The 24,396-nt window shown below is 44.4% G+C and overlaps 1 protein-coding gene across 1 annotated transcript; it reads right to left on the reverse strand.

Annotated features, from left to right (window-relative positions):
- Nucleotides 1–2,537: 2,537 nt before the first annotated feature.
- LOC124140408 (ribosome biogenesis protein wdr12-like) lies at nucleotides 2,538–23,197 on the reverse strand. Its single transcript, XM_046507944.2, has 12 exons — nucleotides 23,108–23,197; nucleotides 21,788–21,873; nucleotides 21,247–21,347; nucleotides 20,804–20,910; nucleotides 19,119–19,234; nucleotides 17,837–17,991; nucleotides 8,805–8,850; nucleotides 8,599–8,690; nucleotides 7,660–7,800; nucleotides 5,994–6,099; nucleotides 3,428–3,560; nucleotides 2,538–2,736 (listed from the first exon to the last, which is right to left on the reverse strand). The coding sequence occupies exons 1-12, from the start codon at nucleotides 23,158–23,160 to the stop codon at nucleotides 2,583–2,585; spliced, it is 1,290 nt and encodes a 429-aa protein (XP_046363900.1). The 5' UTR covers nucleotides 23,161–23,197; the 3' UTR covers nucleotides 2,538–2,582.
- Nucleotides 23,198–24,396: the final 1,199 nt, after the last annotated feature.

Genomic DNA, 24,396 nt, shown 5'->3' on the forward strand with positions numbered 1-24,396 from the left:
CTGTCACGATGTCAGCATGTGGTTTGGTCTTACGATTTTCTTGGCAACTTTCGGTCCAATAATGACAATGAATTAAATAATTTAATGGATTATGAAGAATCATGTCATGTACAAGAGACTCTACCAGGGAAAGTTAGGCGATGAGAAAAACTCTTAAGAACCAAAATATGATAATTCAACAACAATTACTCTTCTCTAAACTCAAGTTTCAGATTAAGCAGTAATTCAGTTACCTTGGTTACTTGAGAGAGTTCACACTATTAGGTCAACGTAATCATATATGTATTTACAAAGATGGGGATTACTAACCCAGAATGTCTGCTGAATGACGGAAACTTACTGGTAAGATTAAATCTGAAATTTGAACTGTCTAAAAAAGCTGTACATAGATATTTGCATCAAATACAGGCTTGCTCCTTCCAGGGCATGTGTCCCAAACAGATCTTGCAGCTGTTGTGATTTCTCTACTTTAACATACACTAACGACAGTCTTAGCACTAAGATCCATGTAGTTGACTAGACTGATGCTCAAACACTGGTTAGTGAAGCTTAGAAGTTGCTTTAAAAACGTCGAGTAAAGACCGTCCGTGCCTTGTGCGAGCCTGACGGATGTAAGAAAGCTTCATGGTGAGCTGGGGACAGGTGTTCATTGTGTTAAGCTCGCTTTCCGACATCGTTAAGTGTTTGTGTCTGACCGCCTTCCCCAAGCAGCAGGGGAGACTACTCCATCATATCTTTTTCTTTTCCTTTTTAAGTTGAACTTACTATACGATATGAATTTTTGAAATTGTTGATGTTTGCATGGTTTCTTTTTAAGTGTGCATCATCTCTGAATACGTACATGATTTTCCATGTTGATGAAACCGGTACAAAAGAATCAAATTTGCATTGAATTCTCACCCAAAAAGGGCGACACAACACATTTGCTACTACTTTTTGGTGTAAATATTATACACTTTACCAACTCTTCTTATTACTTAGGATCATTTTTTAAAGTCATTCAGCCTGTGCTAAACCTATGTAGGCAAAAAAATTAAACCCACAACTTGTGTTTCAGGTAAAATGAGGACCCAACAAGCATAGGTCAGGTTTTTTAGATTTAGAACTGATTTCATTCAAAAGTAACATGTCGTTTGACGGCTGTTTCAAGCTGTGATTAAAACATTTGGGTCGTAAGTGGGACAATGGTCGGTCAGGTTGCCTGAAACACAAGTGGTTTCTATTGCCTGATCACCAGCATGAGTCAGTCGTCTTTGATGTCACATTTGTCAGCAACCCATTCTGTGCTCACTTCATTCTGTATACATCACAACCCACTGTTAATTGTACATACATTAATCATGTTTACGCTGCTGTGAAATAAAGTAGTTTAATGTTTTGTTTGTTGTCGATAGTTTTCATTTGTGAATATCATCTGGAGTACTGATGATACACTGAGTGAACGCCGCACTCGGCAATATTCCAGCTATATGACGGCGGTCTGGAAGTTATCGAGTCTGGATCAGACAATCCAGTGATTGACATCATGAGCACTGATCTATGCAATTGGAATACGATGACATGCATCAACCAAGTCAGCAAGCCTTGAACACCTGATAGTTGCCTCTTATAATCGCTTTTACGGCAAGAATAGGTTGCTGAAGACCTATTCTACCCTGGACCTTCGTGAGCATGTATACCAGTGACTGAAAACATGAGGAACAAGAGTGCTCTGAGAGCACAACATCGCCCGCATGAATTCTTTTAAAGTGTTTATATTTTCTTTGTATTTTATGAAATAACAACAGTAGATGGCACTGCATTTGAAACAAATTGTGCAGAACATTTTGTTGGGAGTAATCCAGTCTGAATGCTAATGCCATAAGGATGTAGCTCACCCACAAAAGCTTTAAACAAGGAAACTAACTATAGTTATAGTTAGATATTGTGATATTCTCTGGAAACTGGAGGAGTAGATTTCATGAAGCTCCGTAAAACAGCGGCAGTAACTCTGTCAAAATTAGTCGAAATGAAACGGGGCTGCGATGTGCATATCATCAACATGTCGACATCTTGTGTGTAGAGTTTCAGGGATATTCTCTGGAAACTAGGAGGAGTTGATTTCACAAGCTTAGTACCCTCTGTGGGACGGACAGACGGACTGTGCCACGACAAAATCCCCCTACATTCAGTTTGTACAACAAACAGGTTGGAACCTTTTATGATCAGGAATCCAAACACGTAAAAGCCCTGGGAAGAGTGTTTTATCCTGTAGGTCCTGTAGACAAGTGGATTTGAACCCTTGTTTTGGTTAGGGGAGACAACACCCCCCCCCCCCCCCCCCCCTTTGAAAACCAAATGTTTGTTGTTTAATAATGCTGTATCTGTCCTTGTGTACATGGGGTGGCTGAAAAGCCTGACAATGCAACTGTTGTCACGTTGTCACAATGGCTGCAATGCATGACCTCCACTCCAAAGGGAACGAAGCCAAAAACAATAAAGGTATGTCTCCTAATCCTTTGTGGGGGAGACATAATTAAAAGAGTAGAAGATGGTAGTAAAGACATGATATTTATTGACACAATAATGTACAAAGAGTTCAATCAGCTGACGTCCATGGACTCTGACTTGGAATCATACTTGAATATCTTCAAGTGGTTATCTGCCCCTCCTGACATCATCAACTCAGGAAGCGACCAATCAACAGCCAGTATTTTGTCCTCATGACCTTCCATGTTGTACAGTGGGGCTTTCGGGCTGGAAGTCAACAGGGGCTTTGTTATAAAACTCAAGTCAATATTTTCTAATAATTATAAGCAATAGTGAATGAGTTGTGTTTAACACCACTTTTAACAGTATTCCAGTCATATCATGGCATGTCAGCTTATTGTGGGAGGAAAGCCTGAAGTGATGCAGGTTTCAGACGTTTACCACTGACAAACCTAGAAACATAATCGGGGCAAACCAGGATTCGAACCCACAATCATAGGTTTTTGGCGTGCCCAAGGGACGCAACCTACAGCGAAAAGACGACTGGGCCACCCCTATGATAAGCAAAAAAGCAACTTACCAAGCAGAAACAGAAAATTAATTAGAAAGCTGACATTTCAAAATGCTTTTGATTAGGTGGTCAAATTTCTCTCAGGGTTTGTATTCAAATGCAATTGTTCGGAAAATGTAAGAGCGTTTATTTTAGCAAAGTACCACTCACCAATCTCACCCAATCATTGGAGTGAGTCTGTGAGTAGGGTTTAACGGCGCTTTTAGCAACATTCCAGCAACATCACGAGGGGACACCAGAAAATGGGCTTCACACATTGTACCCATGTTGGGAATCGAACCTGGGACTTCAGCGTGACAAGTGAATGCTTAACCACTAGGCTACACCACCGCCCTCCAAATCATTGGACAACAAATATTTCTGAATGAAAAGTAAAAAAGATCATACCTGCGTGTGTCCCATAATTTCAGGATCGAGTCATGTGATCCGGAGATGAACTCGTATTGGTTGGTTGGCGACCAGGCCACGCCTATCACCCAGCCATTGTGAGATGTGAAGGAGCTCTTCACCACAGCTCCATCTGCAACAAACAGTGACTGGAATAAGTTATACTCCCGACAAGCCAGACAGGTCGTGACTCATAGATGTAACTGGCATGTCTTGAAAGTTGCAGCCTGCATTAATAAATCTAGGCCAGAGTGGCAAAACATCATGCTACAACGATATCGCCTGTTTGGTAGAGGGAGCTTATTGATTGGTGAACAAGGAGGTTCTTTAGATGAACCACACACACTAAAGTATAAACACGGAAGCAGATCATCAGGCAATGTTAGGCCTGTGAAGACGCCGGGTAGAATAGGTCTTCAGCAACCCATGCTTGCCGTAAAAGGTGACTATGCTTGTTGTAAGAGGCGACTAACGGGATCGGTGGTCAGGCACGCTGACTTGGTTGATGCATGTCATCGATCCCAATTGCGTGGATCGATGCTCATGATATTAATCACTGGATTGTCTGGTCATGCTGGTTCAGACTCGATTATTTACAGACCGCCGTCATAAAGCTGAAATATTGCTGAGTGCGGCTTTTAACAACCAACCAACCAACCAACCAACCAGGCAATGTTAACACGAGTGAGTGTGTGAGTTAGAATTTAATGTCGCATCGGCATTATTTCAACCATATTGCGACGAGACCAAGTTGATATATACACAATTTATTCATGAATACAAAGTTATTTTTAAAAACAATTTACAAAATTCAGTAGCTGTGTCTGTCTGAAACATGTGTCTGTGCTGATGCTGCTTCCTACCTTTGGACCATGGATCATACAGTCCGACGTGTCTTTCTGCTAATGCTGCTACCCACCTTTGGACAATGGATCATACAATCAAACATGTCTGTCTGCTGATGCTGCTATCCACCTTTGGACCATGGATCATACAATCAAACATGTCTGTCTGCTAATGCTGCTATCCACCTTTGGACCATGGATCATACAATCAAACATGTCTGTCTGCTAATGCTGCTACCCACCTTTGGACCATGGATCAAACATGTCTGTCTGCTAATGCTGCTACCCACCTTTGGAATGTGGATCATACAGTCTGACATATCTGTCTGCTGATGCTACCCACCTTTGGACCGTGGATCATACAGTCTGACATGTCAGTCTGCTGATGCTACCCACCTTTGGACCATGGATCATACAATCTGACATGTCTGTCTGCTGATGCTACCCACCTTTGGACCATGGATCATACAATCTGATGTATCTATCTGCTGATGCTACCCACCTTTGGACCATGGATCATGCAATCTGATGTATCTATCTGCTGATGCTACCCACCTTTGGACCATGGATCATACAATCTGATGTATCTATCTGCTGATGCTACCCACCTTTGGACCATGGATCATACAATCTGATGTATCTATCTGCTGATGCTACCCACCTTTGGACCGTGGATCATACAGTCTGACATGTCTATCTGCTGATGCTACCCACCTTTGGACCATGGATCATACAGTCTGACATGTCTGTCTGCTGATGCTACCCACCTTTGGACCGTGGATCATACAGTCTGATGTATCTATCTGCTGATGCTACCCACCTTTGGACCTTGGATCATACAATCTGACATGTCTGTCTGCTGATGCTACCCACCTTTGGACCGTGGATTATACAATCTGATGTATCTATCTGCTGATGCTACCCACCTTTGGACCGTGGATCATACAATCTGATGTATCTATCTGCTGATGCTACCCACCTTTGGACTGTGGATCATACAATCTGACATATCTGTCTGCTGATGCTACCCACCTTTGGACCATGGATCATACAATCTGACATGTCTGTCTGCTGATGCTACCCACCTTTGGACCATGGATCATACAATCTGATGTATCTATCTGCTGATGCTACCCACCTTTGGACCATCGATCATACAATCTGATGTATCTATCTGCTGATGCTACCCACCTTTGGACCATGGATCATACAATCTGATGTATCTATCTGCTGATGCTACCCACCTTTGGACCGTGGATCATACAGTCTGACATGTCTATCTGCTGATGCTACCCACCTTTGGACCATGGATCATACAGTCTGACATGTCTGTCTGCTGATGCTACCCACCTTTGGACCGTGGATCATACAGTCTGATGTATCTATCTGCTGATGCTACCCACCTTTGGACCTTGGATCATACAATCTGACATGTCTGTCTGCTGATGCTACCCACCTTTGGACCATGGATTATACAATCTGATGTATCTATCTGCTGATGCTACCCACCTTTGGACCGTGGATCATACAATCTGATGTATCTATCTGCTGATGCTACCCACCTTTGGACTGTGGATCATACAATCTGACATGTCTGTCTGCTGATGCTACCCACCTTTGGACCGTGGATCATACAGTCTGGCATGTCTATCTGCTGATGCTACCCACCTTTGGACCTTGGATCATACAATCTGACATGTCGGTCTGCTGATGCTACCAACCTTTGGACCTTGGATCATACAATCTGACATGTCTATCTGCTGATGCTGCTACCAGTGTCTGACTAAGTGGGGAGTAGGAGACGTCAAAGAACACCTTGGATCCTTGCTGAAACAAACATCAGGTTGACTTAGAGTGTGAGATGAATGACTTTGTTTGGATGCAGCAGCCTCAAACAAACCAGCAGTTGACAACATCAGTAGAGGTATACGAGGTGAGGTGAGGTGAAATGTTGTGTTAAAGATCATTACACTTACATAGTGGTGTCTGTCTGTCTGTCTGTCTGTCTGTATTTGTTGGTTGGTTGGTTTGTTGTTTAACGCCGCACAATATTCCAGCTATATGACGGCGGTCTGTAAATAATCGAGTCTTGACCAGACAATCCAGTGATTGATATCATGAGCATTGATCCACGCAAATGGGATCGATGACATGCATCAACCATGTCAGCGAGCCTGACCACCCGATCCTGTTAGTCGCCTTTTACGACAAGCATAGTCACCTTTTAAGGCAAGCATGGGTTGCTGAAGACCTATTCTACCCCGGAATCTTCACAGGTCGTCTGTATTTGTACTAGACCAGAGTAATGCAGTTTAACAAGGACTCACCTTCCCCTCTTTGGGCAGAGGTCATCAACAAGGATAAAATCATACAGCAAGGTCACAATACACATCACGATATGATACGTATCGCATAACGCATATTTGTGAAATGAGGTGAGGTGAAATTGGGTTTAACGTCGCGTCCAAGATTATTGCACTTATATAGCAACGTGCATGCACGTGTGTGTGTTTGTGTGGCTGCTTGTACTAGTCAGGACTGATGCCGATTTATAGTGCTAGCACACTGAGAAACCATGCCGCAGTTTAACATGAATACCCCGCAGACACAGTATACTGACTCCGAGCCGACCAGTCCTTGTTTTAGCCCCTTAATGCCGAGGGCCAGACAGGGTAACAACAAGTACCATCTTTTAACGTCTTTAGGTATGATGCAGTCGGGGATCGAACCCCGGACCTTCCGCTCTACCGTTAGACCACGGAGGCAGTCTCATCATCAGTGTGGGACCGACCCGAGGAGCGGTCAGCTGAATCTGAACAATCACTAGAGCCCGGAGCATGTTCCAAACGAGAGCCATCACCCTATCCTGAATGACGATCTGGTGAAAGAGAGCTTTGAGACCTGCCGGGCAAAGCAGAGTGCTGATTGTGCGAGCAAGAGCGGTGATCCCAAATAGCTGGAATATTGCTGAATCACTCACTCACTCACTCAACACATCAACAAAAGCCTTCCAATGTTGCTGACAACAGCACTAAATAACACCCACTCAACACATCAAATAACGCATACTAATGATGCTGACTACAACACTAAATACAACTCACTCACTCACGCAACACATCAACAAACACGTACCAATGTTGCTGACAACAGCACTAAATAACACCCACTCAACACATCAAATAACGCATACTAATGATGCTGACTACAACACTAAATACAACTCACTCACTCACGCAACACATCAACAAACATGTACCAATGTTGCTGACAACAGCACTAAATAACACCCACTCAACACGTCAAATAACGCATACTAATGATGCTGACTACAACACTAAATACAACTCACTCATGGAGTCACGCAACACATCAACAAACACGTACCAATGTTGCCGACTGCTTGGCTTCCTGCAGATCCCAGATCCTGATGGTGTGGTCCCATGATGCAGTGCACACTTCCTGTGAGTTGAGCCACACGACGGCCGACACGCCCTCACTGTGCCCTGACAATGTCAACATCGGGACCTGCGAAAACAGAGACTTATAGTTGTACAAATCATGTCGTGTCCAACAAATCTTCCTCATCGCATTGTACTGTTGTTACATTGGCACTTGTGTAGTTATAAACCCAATGATTCTTTTGTTTGTGTGTTGTTCAACATCAAACACAGCAATATTTCAGCTATATGAGGGCTGTCTGTAAATAATCGAGTCTGGAACTGACAATCCAGTGATTGATATCATGAGCATCAATCCACGCAATTGGGATACGATGACATGCACTAACCAAGTCAGCGAGCCTGACCACCCGATCCCGTTAGTCGCCTCTTAAAAGCATAGTCGCCTTTCACGGCAGGCATGGGTGAGGTGAGGTGAAATGGGGTTTAACGTCGCGTCCAAGATTATTGCACTTATATAGCGACGTGCATGCACGTGTATGTGTGTGTGTGGCTGCTTGTACTAGTCCGGACTGATGCCGATTTATAGTGCTAGCTCACTGAGATACCATGCCGCAGTTTAACATGAATACCCCACTCAGACACAGTATACTGACTCCGAGCCGACCAGTCCTTGTTTTAGCCCCTTAATGCCGAGCGCCAGACAGGGTAACAACAAGTACAATCTTTTAACGTCTTTTTGTATGACGCGGCCCGGGATTGAACCCTGGACCTTCCGCTCTCCGGGCGGACACGGCAGGCATGGGTTGCTGAAGACCTATTCTACCCCGGATCTTCACGGGTGTCAAACCCAATGAATGCAAAGAGTATTATTGTTGAAAACTGATCCAGACATTCACAGAAAAAACTAGCACCAAGAACTTACTCGTGAATGAACTTTTGTTTCAGCCGTTTTCTTCCTCTTTGAGGCGGACTCGGTGCCATCATCGTCTGAAACATCTGTGTCTCTGTCTAACCCTGGGGACAAACAATGTCTGCATATTATTTTCAAAAATATTTTTGGGAAGTATTTTCTGAAACAAACTATTTTTTTTAAAAAGTCATGTAAAGAAAAGTGATAAAAAAACTGACCTGCAGACCAGAGTTTCAACATCTTATCCCAGGATCCGGTACAGAACTGAAGAAAAGAAGACAAAGACTCATCAACTTGTACATGTGACCTTGTGTCGGCTGTGTTTGTTTAACCATGACTGAGTAAGTGTTAATGGACGCGGTCAGCAGTATTTAAGTTGTCGCACGTCACCATGACGACTGTGACCAGACAAACCTGTGACTTGAAAGCATGAACATCGACCCACACTCTCGGGACGACAAAGACACACCACCAGCCCAGTCACAGAGCCTGACCACCGGAATCTTTTTAGTCGATTCTTCCGACAACCATAGGACACTGGGGACCTATTCTTCCCAGGGCCCACTTGCACAAGCCATCTTAGCGCTAAGATTATTGTAACCCTATGTTAAAGTATGGGAGTTATGATCATCTTAGCACTAAGATTATTGTAACCCTATGTTAAAGTATGGGAGTTATGATCATCTTAGCACTAAGATTATTGTAAGCCTATGTTAAAGTATGGGAGTTATGATCATCTTAGCACTAAGATTATTGTAACCCTATGTTAAAGTATGGGAGTTATGATCATCTTAGCACTAAGATTATTGTAACCCTATGTTAAAGTATGGGAGTTATGATCATCTTAACACTAAGATTATTGTAAGCCTATGTTAAAGTATGGGAGTTATGATCATCTTAGCACTAAGATTATTGTAACCCTATGTTAAAGTATGGGAGTTATGATCATCTTAGCACTAAGATTATTGTAACCCTATGTTAAAGTATGGGAGTTATGATCATCTTAGCACTAAGATTATTGTAACCCTATGTTAAAGTATGGGAGTTATGATCATCTTAACACTAAGATCACTTTGTGCAAGTGGGCCCTGGAATCTCCATAGGGATTATCCTGAATACCGTTTTCACCATAATAATCACACTGCTCCATTACGATCCCACTGACCAACTTCTGGACCAATATTCAAACAATCTTCATTTTATAAGTGCCCTGACTAAGCTCAAAAGTATACCCATAGTACATCATGTATTTTGGGAGCTATGCTTTACTCGTGCTATAACCGAAGCGCGTAATAACGAGGGAACACTCACACTGTACGGAACAACTTGTAATGTGTGTGAAAAGTCGTACAAAAATACGCTATTTGAAGGGGGCGTGGCCTAAATGCAAATGTCCGATTGGGATTTTAAATTTTCCGGACCCCTGAGTACATGCATTCACTGTGTTTTCACTCTTCTTTCCAAAGTGAAAACATTGCTGCAGGTACCGGAGATGGTATGTCAACAAATCTGTTTTTAGGTACACCATTTCGTTCAATATTTTTTAATAAATGTTTTGATTAAATCTATGTTTTCATTTATATCATCCATTTCATTAGCACAGTCATATCATTCAACATATTATTTCAGCGAAATTGTGTGGGAACTGATCATACATTCCCTGTTATTTACAGAAACACTGTCCTGACTAACATATATGGCTGGGATTTTGTAGAATTTTCCTATTCGGAATATTCTATAAGTAATACATTACCACTGTTATACCGAGGCTGTTGTCTCCCACAACTGCTGCTATAGCGAAATCTACCACAGAGATCTCAATTACCTCATGCAGCACGTGCGTAGCCACCTAGCTGCCATGTGACACCCTTCACTCTTGTCTCCTGCGAGAGCAAGTGCTCGGGGGAATGGCGGGCAGCAGCCCAGTGGTAACGTATTACTTATAGAATATTCCGAATAGGAAAATTCTACAAATTACATTAAGTAATACGTTACCACTGTTATACCGAGGCTGACTACCACAGTAGGCGGTGGGGAGCACCTACAACCCGAATCCTGACTGCTAGCGTTCCTTCCGACCAGCGGAAGTAAACACCAAGGCGGAAGCACTCGATGCGCATGCACCTAGCTAGGCGTTACCCTATAGGAATACCAAAGCACTGTCAAGCACATACCGTAAGGCTCAATCGTCATTGCCAAAACGATTGGTGACTCCAAACGGCCCCACTGGATAGGTATTTCATCGCCGCAGCGGATGAGAACACTGTATCCGCGTGAGCTAAATCTTAGATCAGGTTAAACAGTCGAAAAGAGGGAAATTAATTTCCTTCAGACCATATATCCCAGAGCAAGCCTACTTAAAGTATGCATTAGGCATGTGACCTAATTCCAGTATTCGTAAGCATGTAGCGCAAAGTTGGAATACACGACAGACAATTAAATGCATAATTGTCAAAATACAAATAAGGACAAAACACACAAAAAGCCGCCTCACCTGTGGTGTGAGTGCGCTGGTTTGCAGGACCCCCACTCCTGTACCCATGGCGTGGGAACATTGAAGACGACCCAGATTGACCATCGTGCAAGGACTGACGACTGAGGAGTTTGGAATTGCGCTGGACACACCCCCTAGATGACCGCTTGTGCCGCGATCAGCGGCCCAAGACGGTGCACCCCCTCCACGTCTTCATCAGAAACCTTTCTTAGGTAATGATTGGCAAAAACCGAGTCAGAACGCCAGTAACAACCTCGTCATATTCTGTGAACAGAGATATTCGAGTGTAGGGCAAATGTTGCCGCTAGCGCCCTGATCTCGTGCGGGTTTGACCCCGCTACCGGTAACCCCCGAGACCGGTACGCCAGATTGATGACAGAACGAAGCCACAACGCAATCGAGTTGCGAGTTATGTCAACCGTGCTATTAGGGTTACACGATATGAACAGACGGTCACGCCCTTGTCTACGTTCATTCGAAGCCTTAAGATAATACTTAAGGGCCCTAACCAGACAAAGCCCTCTGTCCTCAGTATCAGCAGGATGTAAGATTTCTTTGAGGGATCTTACAGTGAATTCTCTCTCCGTTTGCCGGACTCTCTGATTCTTGGCGACGAAGCCCATGAGCAGGCCCAGGCGGACCGCTCCTTCGTCACCCCTATCGAATCGTACCTTGGCGACATCGAGTGCATGAATTTCGGATACACTGCCGCCGTGGCAAAGGAGAGGAGAAATGCTGTTTTCCAAGTCACATGCCGGAACGAAGCACTATGCAAGGGTTCATACGGAGCTTCCGTAAGTGATTGCAACATTAGGGAAAGATCCCAGGCCGGTGCCCGAAGGCGGCCCTTCTTAAGATCGTGCTGTTTGAAACCCTTGATAATACCCCGTATCACCGGCTCTTTGGAGAGACTGGTACCCATAGCAACGTCCCGTACCGTAGCAACGGACGAGACATAGTTGGCAATGGAACCCCCGGAGAGTTTCCGGGTCTCTCGCAAGTGAGACATGAAACGAGCAATATCCTGCACAGATACCTTATCTGGCAAATGAATGTGATGTTTACAACACCACTTCGTGAAAATAACCCAACGTGCATTATACACCTTCTGGGTAGAATCACGATGCATACTAACGTATGCCCGAGACGCCCGGCGAGAAAAACCTTTACTCCTCAGACGCTCGGTGACAACATCCACGCGTGCAGATTGAACTGCCCTGCGTTTGGATGAAGCTGACGGGTGTGAGGGTGGATCAAGAGATCTGGTCTCACAGGCAGCGGGAGTGGCGACTGCGTGACCTGGGTCAGCAAGTCGGGGTACCACGATCTGTTTGGCCACATGGGCGCGATCAGTAATATTCGACAGCGAACTCCTCGAAGCCGGCTTAGAATGTGTGGTATCAACGCTGTCGGCGGGTAAGCCTCGGGTCCGGGACTGGTGATACAAACAACGGGCGTTGATTGTTGAACCGTGTTGCGAACAGGTCGACCATCGGACGACCCAAACGTTCGCACAGCCACTGAAACACTACTGAGTTCAGCATCCACTCTGTGGGGCTCGGATCCTGAGGCCTCGATAGAGCAGTACGTTCCGCACACCTGGGATGTGACGGGCGCGTATCTGGCACGGGACACTGTCCACCAGAGCGTAAAACTCGAACGTGAGATCGAGTAGCGAGTGACTGTGGGTTCCCCCCAGTTTGTTCACATAGGACACTACCGTCGTGTTGTCGGTCGCCAGCATGAGCCGGGCGTCGACGAGACGATGCTTCCAGTGATTGACTGCGTTGATCACTGCCTTGAACTCGAGACAATTAATGTGCAGACCTAGTTCGTCTACGCACCACAGCCCCGAGCTCACCTCCCCCTCTAGATGGGCGCCCCAGCCCACTAGAGAGGCGTCTGTATACAGGTTCAACGTGGCCCGGTAGGGCCGCATAGAGACTCCTGATAAGACATTGTAAGGGACCGTCCACCACTCCAGATGCGGTCGGAGCCGATCCGGGAGGGCGACGGTCGCACTGTTCACCTCCGTTGCTAACAACTGGATTAAAAACCGTTGCAGCGGGCGGAGTTGGAGACGACCCCGTTCGGTGCAGTCCTGGGCTGATACAAGTAGCCCTAACAGCTGTTCCCAAAAGTGAACAGTCTGTTGCACCGCTAAGACTTTGGCAATCATCGCCTGAATTTTGTGCCACCGGTCTGGGGGGACAAATAGGCGATGGGACACCGTGTTGAACCGACCTCCGATGAACTGCAAGTTCTGAGAAGGGGTTAACTCGCTCTTGGGGAGATTGACAATCCACCCCAATTGCTCCAAGAGCCGACGTGCGAAAACGAGATGGCGTGACAGGGTGTCCGACATTCGATTTGCTACTAGCGAGTCGTCCAGGTACGCGAAGTACCGGACACCCCTCCGGTGGAGGAACCCCACTATGGGGGTGGTTAACCGGGTGAACAGCCAGGGAGCGGATGAAAGACCGAATGGGAGTACATTCCACTCGTAGTGCCTGCCTTGAAAGACAAACCTGAGATACTTGTGATGATCCGAGTGAATCGGAACATGCAGATAAGCATCCTTCAGGTCGATCGAAGCTAGCCAGTCGGCCGGCATGATCAGTGCTTTCAGGTCCGTCAAGCTCAACATTCTGAACTTGGGCGGCTTGCGCAGGTAGAACTCGTTGAACGATTTCAAGTTGTGAATCATTCTGAGTTCGGCACTGTCCTTCTTGGGAACGAGAAATATCCTGGAGTAAAACCCCGGTGTTATTTCTGGTAGAGCTAACTCCCGAACTGCCCTCTTCTCCACCAACCTGCCGATGGCATCGGCGAGGAAGGGAAGATCGGTTTCCGAATAGAAACCTGCCGACGGGGCAACGGTGAGCGGCGGATTCGCTTTGAGATCGAGCCGATAGCCGTACCGAATCGTGTTGACCACCCACGGGTCGTCGAACACTTGTTCCCAATTCTCCCAGTAAGTTTGGAGTCTGGCTCCCACTGGGGAAAGAGAGGGGGGCCGGACGGGCTGCGGCAGGCGCAACTGTCCAGGGCCAAGTGACTCGGGTTCGCCTACGGGCCAACCGAAGTTGGCGCTGTCGGCATACGAACCCCTCCAATGAGAGTCACCTGGAGGTGCCCTTGCCGTCCTTAGACGACTTGGGCTTCCCCCAGTTCCCCTTCTTCCCGCGAAAGGGCTGCTGAGAACCCTTACCGGAGCCCTCAGAGCGGGGCTTCTTCCCGGAGGAAGAAGGACCCGACCCCTTAGGCCTGCCGGACGCAGCATCCTGGGGCGCGCTCCGCTTCGGAGCGGCACCCAGGCGCCTATGCAAGGACCCCACAAGATCCAGTGTGTGCCGAGAGGCCTCGGCAGACACAGTGGCCTGTTGTTCCTTCAGAACCCCAGGGATCTTGTTATTAAACAGGGTCCGAGCAGACCAAGGCGCACCTCCTGATTGGCAGCGTCCAACCCTGAAGCAACCAGATACGACTGGCGCCGAAGAAAATGGCACGTGCCGGAAACAAAGGCCGAAGCCCCGGCAACGTACTCCAGGGAAGCATTCAAACCGAGCAAGCAGTTGTAAATGCGCTGGTCTCGGTCTGTAGGAGAACCTTCGACCAGACTGGCCGCTGCAGCCAGGTATGTGTCTCCGTGAGACATTGCCAGCATGGAGTGTCGAGCGAGGGTGTCCAGCTGTTGCAAGGTACCTTGTGGTACCGTGGCAACCGGTGGGGCACGGACCCCCAAACGCTCCACATGGGCTTCCGCAGAAGGACCAGCCTCGGGAAAGGCAAGGTCATGTACTGGGAAAGACCCTTTTCTCCACGACGGGGGAGGTAACGGGAGACCCCGACCGGAGGCAGCCGTGAAGGCCTTCTCCAAAGAAGGCTTAATCCCGCGCAGCAAGGTTGATGCCGGGAAAGCCTTGTCGGACGCCTCGTCGTATACCTCGGAGGAACCCACGAAACCGTGGATTCCCCGCGGTATCAGCAGGGACTTTGGCATGTCCTCGAAGAGGTCATACACCATGGCCACGTGGTCCTTAACCGATAGCGGAAGCAACGGTTCGGGGGAAGGACCGGTAACCACGGTGGACCCCGCGTCCGAACCCGCGGCCACCGAAGAGGCCGGGGACGGAACAGCCAGCGGCCTATCTTGCGATAAGGCCGCCAGCTTGGAGTCCACAAGTTTCGACAACAATGCGGCGACGGAATCCCCAGACAGCCCGAGGGCCGCGAGGGGATCCGCCGCAGCCGAGGAGGTGGTACCCGCACGGGGACCCCGACCGGACGAACCGGCCACCACAGGGGTGGAGACGGACTGTACGTACAGCCGGTACCGCTCAAACTCCGCAGGCCTCAGACCTTCGCACAGGGTGCACCGGGTGTCCCCGCAAGGAACCCTGCACCGCGGGCAACGATCGTTGGGATCCCGGGACGACAAAAACTTTCTGCACACCCCACAACTCCGAGGAGCAGGGGTAGAGGGGGTGGATACTGGGGACATATCCATGTCAGACATTGATTGTTTGCTATAAACAAAGAACAAAACATGGTTACAACGCACGCACCACAATGATTCACAAACGAGCATTTTCACAAGAAAATAAACGAGCAATGTGAACATATAACATACACATATAACTTTTATTAAAGAAATAAGTTATGTTAACCCCCAAAACATACAAGAACAGGGGAAACATAAAACATAACGTGCATACGCGAACCCCGCAAGTATATAGAAAAAAGGGCGGGAAAATTATAACCAAGCGTCGCTACCGCAACGCCCTATAAAAGCACAGTTTATTAGAGAATAAACTATAATAAATATCACCAAATCTTCAAGGAACGCTTCAGCAGGAGAAAACACGTCTTGCTAAGCAGACGAAGGAGACAAGAGTGAAGGGTGTCACATGGCAGCTAGGTGGCTACGCACGTGCTGCATGAGGTAATTGAGATCTCTGTGGTAGATTTCGCTATAGCAGCAGTTGTGGGAGACAACAGCCTCGGTATAACAGTGGTAACGTATTACTTAATGTAATTAACTGGGATTTCAGGCAAAGTGCCTCTTCTTTTTATTGTTTTTGACTGCTGTTACCAGTAAATTACAAGTCACCTCTACATAGTCATAACAATCATCACATGTGGTTTTATTAACAGGAATTGGAAAACTTCAAATTCCAATTTGGGATTTGTAATTGACATTTGCTGCAGACCTGGGGCCAAATTGCTGCCTCTGAGCAAGTCTAGATACAATCTCATTAAAATCAGATCTTAGTTCTCGCTACCGCTAAACAACGATCTGAGGACATCCCATTAGGGGTCATGTCAGACCGACCTTGCACGAACTTTGACCGACCAATGGAAGGACAGACAAGAAGTCGTAATTAGCCAATCAGAAGGCAGCTTTCTTGTGCTTTACTGCACTAATTTCAAATTGGCAACTTCCCTTCGAAACATATTTTGACAAATTTTCGATTAAGAATTTGAAACCTGAACAAAAGAACATTCTGGAATGGCTAATAGATGGTATAGATTGTATGGATTCAGTCATTAAGCCTGTAACTATTGTTCAGAATACCCTGTGTTAAAGTTTTCGAGGTTGCATGATTAGAAATCAAATTCCGACTGTCACTTTCATGATCTAGTAAGCGACGCTGTGATTGGTTGGATGAAAGGTCGTTCTGACGTGACCCCTAATGGGATGTCCTCAGATCTTTGTTTAGCAGTAGCGAGAACTAAGATCTGATTTTAATGAGATTGGTCTAGATAAATCCCTATATGGTTACTGGGAGTCACAGAGTCATGCATCTCCTTCCCAGCGCGTGACACCTCCATTACATCCTCGGTAACATCGTTGCTGTCGAGGCGGCCATTACAAGATTCTTGAAATTTGCCCTTCAAATCCAAATGTAGTCACATTTATATTTTTGTTTATGTCTTTGGGAATGCCATCAAATTTGACTTTTGAAAAGGTCTACAACTGTCCAGATTTCCCAGATGAATTTTCCTTTTTGTTTGTTTAAGCCGATTAGTTTGAGATTGCAGACGAAAAATCCCCCATTGTTCTTACTATACCAATTACATGATAGTTGAAATGAAATAAATCTCAAATTGACAAACAAAGAAAATAATTATGCTGGGGTAAGAGTATCCAGTGTCACAGCAGTTATCACTTGTGTGTAGACATAACGTCAGTCAGAGTTCAACTCCAAGCACTGTTGTAGCCACCTATCACAGTGGGGAGCTTTGACTGGTTGCAGCAATAGCATGGAGAGCTCCGCAAATGGGCTATCGCTGTGAAGAGCTTGAGAGTCATGTACAGTTTAAGTTGTTGATCACAAGGAGACCTGACTGTATATCCATTGGCTGTGCCTCGATGGTTTGAATATTATAAGCATCCCCTGCCTAGAGCGCTTAAAATGCAAAGCTGTACATCACAAATATATAAGAAGGCATCAAAGTTGTGCAATTCAATTTTTGGCAAACATAAATTCTATGAACTGTTGATTGATTGTTTGTTGTTTAATGCCGCACTCAGCAATATTCCAGCTATATGATGGCGGTCTGTAAATAATCGAGTCTGGACCAGACAATCCAGTGATTGATATCATGAGCATTGATCCACGCAATTGGGATCGATGACAAGCATCAACCAAGTCAGCGAGCCTGACCACCCGATGCCGTTAGTCGCCTGTTACGACAAGCATGGTCGCCTTTCTATGAAGTGAGAACATGTTGTGTATATGATGATCTCACCTTGTCTTGTGTTTGATTGACGGCAACACAGTCCACACTCCCCGCGTGACCGCGACACGTACACACGCAGTCCACCTCATTCCTCTCCCGCTGCCACACCCAAACCAACAACGTCTGGTCATGTGACCCAGTCACAAAACTGCTTGTGTCATCGTCTGAAATAAATCAAATTATGTTGCAAATGTTGGTAGATTTCCTTCCTCTTGGGCATTTTTATTATTCTTATACAGTGTTCCCTCGCTATAGCGCCCTTCAAAATAGCGCCAACTTGGTTATAGCGCACGGTTTAATTGACCAAGTTTATTATATCTGTTTGTTCACCTGATTTCGATGAAGGAATATGATAAGCGCAAAACACTCTATAAATCTTTTTTTACCACTACTATTCTAATCTTTTATTAAACTCTGAAACGTGCATCGTAGATCGTGTTAGGTAGGCAGAGCACGAACTGATGTGTTCGTCATCTTCCCCCTACGACTCCACCTTGGTTTAACCGCTGATTGTTTATAACGCTCAGCAATTATTTGGACCCTAAAGGTACCACTGTAGCGAGGGATCTCTGTATCATTTTATAGTATTCAGATGATGATGCTTGATAAAACAAAATTTAAAAAGATTGTTCTTAATATGCCGTTATAGAAACCTGCTACTAGATACATGTTTGAGATCCATTATACAACAAGTCTTGTGAAGATCTTGGTTGAGGCATGTCATTGTATCCCATTTGCGTAGATTGATGTTCGTGATGTAAATCACTGGATTCTCTGGTCCAGATTTGATCATTTACAGGGGGCCGCCATATAGCTGGAATATTGCTGTGCCATTAAACAACAAACAAAACAAGACATACTGGAGACAACACAGTCAAAACTATAAGCTGCTAGTGGCATAGCTTCCCAGGAATATCTAATCTGATTGTCATGTTTGTATTTACTTGTTTTCAAACGCTGAACCGTTCTAGCTTTTTAACAGCTGCCTGTAAATAATTGAGTGTAAACCACACAATCCAGTGATTGATATTATGAGCAAAGATATGCACTTTCAGGTATGATAACAGGTAATCAACAAATCACGATTTTGTCACCTTGTACGATAAGCGGACCTATTCGAACCAAGAATTCTCTTGGGATTTCTTAAGTATATTAAGTTGCGCTCCCAGTCTTACTGACTGTCTATACAATAAACTCCAACAGCCAGACCTTCTGATGACCAGCATACGTTGCTGGGGCCTAATCTAACCTGGAAAAACAAAGACCCCTGTCAAAAATGAGAGACACCAACCTTCTTTCATCCATGCAACACATTTGACCGGCGCCGTATGGCCAGGAATAGTCATCAGCGAATCTCCACTGGAGGACCACAATCGGGCTGTGTTGTCATAGCAACCTGACAATATGCTGCAAATAGAAAAATAGTACTGAAGCTTTGAAGAGCCACAATCAGTGCTCGAAATAAGCGCCTGCCCGTAGGCCCGTGGCAGGTAGATTTTGTGTCGGGCCCTTAGTTTCAATTTTGTATTGGTCCTTCCGGCCTGTACATTTATGTGTTGATTTATTTGTCACAATAAGCTGCAGGGATTTTTTTAATGAGGCTCCGAAGAGTTTTTGTCAGGGCCAGCAGCTTTCTGTGGGCCCTGATGGCAGCCTTGCAATTCTTTTTATTTCCAACACTGGCAACAATGCTCTGAAGCTTACCTGAATTATTATTGGAATAATATATTAAGTCTCAATGGTTATACAAGAAGAGAAAAGAAAAACAACAACAAAAAACAACAGAACACTGAGAAAGAACATGTTTAAACTCATAAGGAAGAGAATTTATGACCATTCACCTGATGAGTAGGAGAAGGAGTAAGCACATACTCCGAAATGTTGTGTTCCTCATAAAAGTTTGTTTGTTGTTTAACGCCGCAGTCAGCAATATTCCAGCTATATGACAGCGGTCTGTAAATAATCGAGACTGGACTAGACAATCCAGTGATGGATATTATGAACATCGATCCATGCAATTGGGATCGATGACATGCATCAACCAAGTCAGCGAGGCTGACCACCTGATCCCGTAAGACGTCTCTTACGACAAGCATAGTCGCCTTTTACGGCAAGCATGGGTTGCTGAAGACCTATTCTACCCCGGATCTTGTTCCTCATAATAACTTTATGGATGTCAAGTTCCTCATAATATAGAAGTTGACATCCATAAAGTCTCTTCCTTATGTGCATCACTTCTAAATGCCTTTCAAAGACATGTGTAAACTTGTCCAAGACACTTAGTTAATCACATTACTAATTCCTTCCATGTTAAATCATACCATCCCCAACGAACAAGTTTCAAACTTATTTTCAGAACATGATTCAAGTCCTTAACATTGTTAAGGCACAAACACTTGAGAGATGAACTATCATATAAATATATACAGTACATCTCCTTGAGTACCAGTCTTGCAATTAGAAACAGGTTCTGTTGTCAATGTAACTGGGACCTGGCCAGTTACTTGCTTGTTCTAGTGAGTGAGTTAGTGAGTGAGTGTGGTTTTACGCCGCTTTTAGTAATATTCCAGCAATATCACGGGGGACACCAGAAATGGGCTTCACACGTTGTACCCATGTCGGGAATGGAACCCGGGTCTTCGGCATGACGAGCAACGCTTTAACCACTGGCCTACCCGACTGCCCCTCTAAACAGGAGACTGAATCAAGGTAACGGCATCTACATGAATCACATGTGGTGTCTCCTTCAAAATATGCTTCTGTTCACCCAGCAGTGAATGGGTACTAAGAAGGATGAAATAGAAACTTCTAGCGCCTCACAGGCATCTTGGGTTGTATACTCCTCAGGGAGCTGAGAATGAAAATCGAGTGCACACTGATACATTGACCGGGGTAATAACAATGCTGCCCTTTGTGCATGCCCCTGTATGGCATGGAAATATAGCGCAATATAAACAGCCGTATTATCAGTCTTACTAGCGAGTGTTGGCCTGGAGACAACTGACCCAGTCGTCATGGAGAAGTGAGTTCTCTGGTTTAGGCGCCGCTTGACGCTCCACATACTCAATGTCCAACACATCTTCCTGGAACAGAGAAACAGGGGTTTATTTCTAGAGGTTGGCATCATCTACTCTCATACTGTAGAATTATAAACAAGAGGTGATATATTTTCACAACTATTCTTTGTTCTATATTGATTATTGTGTAAAACTGTTATCTACCAGTCCTTACTAGGGTTTGACATACCAGTTGTATTAAATTGTTATATACACCAGTATGCTATTGTTATTCTCAAAGAATGGAACATAGTTCTAAAAATTGTTAAAATAAATAATCTATACATGATAACATTTCACCAATCAATATGTGGCAAGCAGTGATTAGCATTAGTATGATAATGAGTCTCTTTTTCTATTTACTGTTGAAACTCCTTTTTGCTCCAAGTACACATCCAGAGTCACACGGAGAAACTCTCCATCGATGAGGAAATCAAAATCCACTCCACCCTCACTATCTTCTTCTGAAAATAAAGACAATATTTAACAATGAGAACACAAAGATTGTTTATAATTTGATAGTTCTAACCATAACAGACTGTTTATTAACACTGATTAAGCTTATTGGTTAGAGTTACCTGCCCTTGGTTCAAAACATATGGAAAATAATATAAGTCTGACACAGGTGTTTGGAAATGACACTCTCAGGGACCAGAACTAAAATGTCTTTTTCAGTGTTTGAAAGTTACTAATTAGAACAGTTTTCAAGGACGAGAGGTTTTACACTACAAATAGCAAGAAATTGACTTTGACACTAAATTTTGAAAGTCAAATTTGTAAGATTAACATGTTAATGTTATATAACAATTGATAAACATAACACAGTTTGGATATTAGTAGAACTTCATGTGTCAGTGATCTTTTCGACAGTTGATTTCGAAGAACGTATGAACATAAAACAAACCATTTAGGAGTCCATTGATTAGAGAACTCAGTTCTGTGATACCAACATTAGCAGGCACAGAAAAGGGGCTGTCTGGAACTGAATATCTAAAAAATAAAAATGAAAAGAACAAATATTGATGAAATACCATGGCTAATTAGACTTTGCCCAAACAGAAATATTTGGACTGTGGAACAAGGCATTTTATTTATCGGAGGATAAGTTGAAACTACAAGAACCGAAAAAAATGTATCTTCACCACAAATTAGACTGAATACCTTGTAAAAAACAATTGTTGATCTCATTATAGTGCAAATTCATATTGTAATAAACTTGCTAGTCTATGGCAAGTGTTAAATCTTCATCATTAATCGTTTTGATAGCATTATTGATAACTTATCACTAACCCAAGGTATGCAATGTGTTCATAATCAACTAGGCGACTATGCTTGTCGTAAGAGGCAACTAACGTGATCGGGTGGTCAGGCTCACTGACTTGGTTGATTCATGTCATCGATCCCAATTGCGTGGAATAATGCTCATGATATTAATCACTGGGTTGTCTGGTCCAGAGTCGATTATGTACAAACCGTTGTCATATAGCTGGAATATTGCTGACTGCAGCATTAAACAACAAACAAAGAAATGATAATCAACTGATTTGTCTGTACAGCAACTTGAACGTCCAGTCAAAACCCAATTTTAACAAAGATGACCACAGATTGTAATACGCCAGCTGAATTATACTGTGCACACACAATTCTGGACAGGAGGCCTTCCAATCTGGACAAGCAGCTATTGACAGATCAGCATGATTATCTGTTGGAGAACTAGTCAAAATATTACTATTTCTGCACCAGTTAGAAAATCGATCAACATGAATCATGTTTTAGACATAAATGATTGCAACAATTATGTTTTATCATTGTCAGATTTTTCAAGTAATGTAAGCAAGCTATTCGGAACTTTTACCCCGCCTGTCGGCCCAATTTCCATGTTTTCAGAGACATGTTTTCGGCTTGCTTTCTTTACACCCAACCAGGACAAGAACGCATTTTGTTGTCTATAATCATAGGAGGGGATAACGGACGGACATTTTCCCCATATGAGATCACATGATATTCATAAAACACTGCTTCATCTACAATGCAATATTCATAACAAACCATCGACAACAATTTGTGCAAAGACTTCGATCACATTTTGTCAAGTTGGAGTCTTTGCTATCCTTTTCAAGATAGTTTCTTCAATACTTGAAAGAACGAGACAGAAATTAATCATACAACAAATAAATACAAATACAACCATTATCAATCAGTAACAACCGAATAAAACACGTACGTTGGTTGCTTAGTGAAAAATTTCACTTGCACGTGGGGACAATTTTCTGCCATGGCGAAATGAAAATCCTAACTTCATTCACGGAGCGTTTTCAAAGGGAGATAAATGCGTATATGGCAATTGGGTTGGACTGCATTCATCATCACAAAGATTACAAGTTCGAATACCTTGGTTGTAGTTTCGTTTTAAATTTTATTACATTGAATTTGTATTATTCCTCTATATTCGATATTCAATTAAATACATTTGCAACTTGAACAGAATTAAAACAAAATAAATCACTGTTTTCCTCTTTCTTTTAAGACACTTGTGCCTAGGATTGTTGTTCAAATAATCACTTCCAGTCCTGTGTTTATCAACACGGGACCATGTCACTAATAATAACATACAAACTCGCAGACGACGCCTCGAAACGAGGCCTACGATATGGATTGCGATGACAGTCTTTGAGACTTGGCTGACTGTCAGTCTAGCCGTAACTCGGGTAGGATGGGTACTGTGTAGGACCCGGGTACCCCCGTACAGGACCACCCGGACCCGTGGATCTACAGTCACGTGATAAAGTGTTTAATGACAAAAAAATCAACTCTTTTGTAACACTGCAAGTCACTATAATGTTCGCATTTTTCTGACTATTCACACATTCCCTCTTTTATAAGATTGAATAAAGATGAAGCTTCAGTCAGCTTCTCATGTTGTATTTGATAATACAGAGGCACATTGTCCTGTGAAGAGGACACAGGTCACACAACACAGGCAATTAGGCAAAGCTGAGCTGAACCGAAATTGACTTTAACGTCGAGTGCGTGCGGGCGTGCGTGCGTGTGTGTTTCTGCTTGAACTAGTCCGGACTAATGCCGATTTTATGGTGCTAGCTCATGCTGCACTTTAACATGAACACCCCGCTCAGACACAGTATACTGACTGCGAGCCGACCAGTCCTTGTTTTAGCCCCTTAATGCCGAGCACAAGTCAGGGTAACAATAATTACCATCTTTTAACGTCTTCTGCTATGACGCGACCACAGATAGACCCCCCGACCTTCCGCTCTCCGGGCAGATGCTCAACCACAAGACCACGGGGGCGGTCAATCAGGCAAAGTTAAGCAAGTTGGTCGAGGGGAGAAGGTAGGTGGGTGACCGTGTTTGGCAAGCACGGTTCCTGAGAGTTTCTAGGGCATTAATGGATGGATTCGGCACATTAAAAATGAGTTTCTAAACAACTTCAGCAGGTCAAGTAATATTTTCAGCACAATTCGCAGTTAAACAAATGTCCTTGACCCTCTGACC

The sequence above is a fragment of the Haliotis rufescens genome, unplaced genomic scaffold, assembly GCF_023055435.1.
Source record: "Haliotis rufescens isolate VD_foot unplaced genomic scaffold, xgHalRufe1.0.p SCAF_37, whole genome shotgun sequence".
NCBI lineage: Eukaryota > Metazoa > Mollusca > Gastropoda > Lepetellida > Haliotidae > Haliotis > Haliotis rufescens.

Bases quoted from the DNA above. Each gene is read 5' to 3' on its own strand.
- LOC124140408 (XM_046507944.2), bottom strand. From the start codon at position 23,160: ATGGCAGAAAATTGTCCCCACGTGCAAGTGAAATTTTTCACTAAGCAA. The intron at 21,348-21,787 runs GTTTGTTTTATG...CTTTATTTTCAG, and splicing joins AATCAATGGACTCCTAAATG to AAGAAGATAGTGAGGGTGGA. The intron at 8,691-8,804 runs GTCAGTTTTTTT...GTTTGTCCCCAG, and splicing joins GTTGAAACTCTGGTCTGCAG to GGTTAGACAGAGACACAGAT.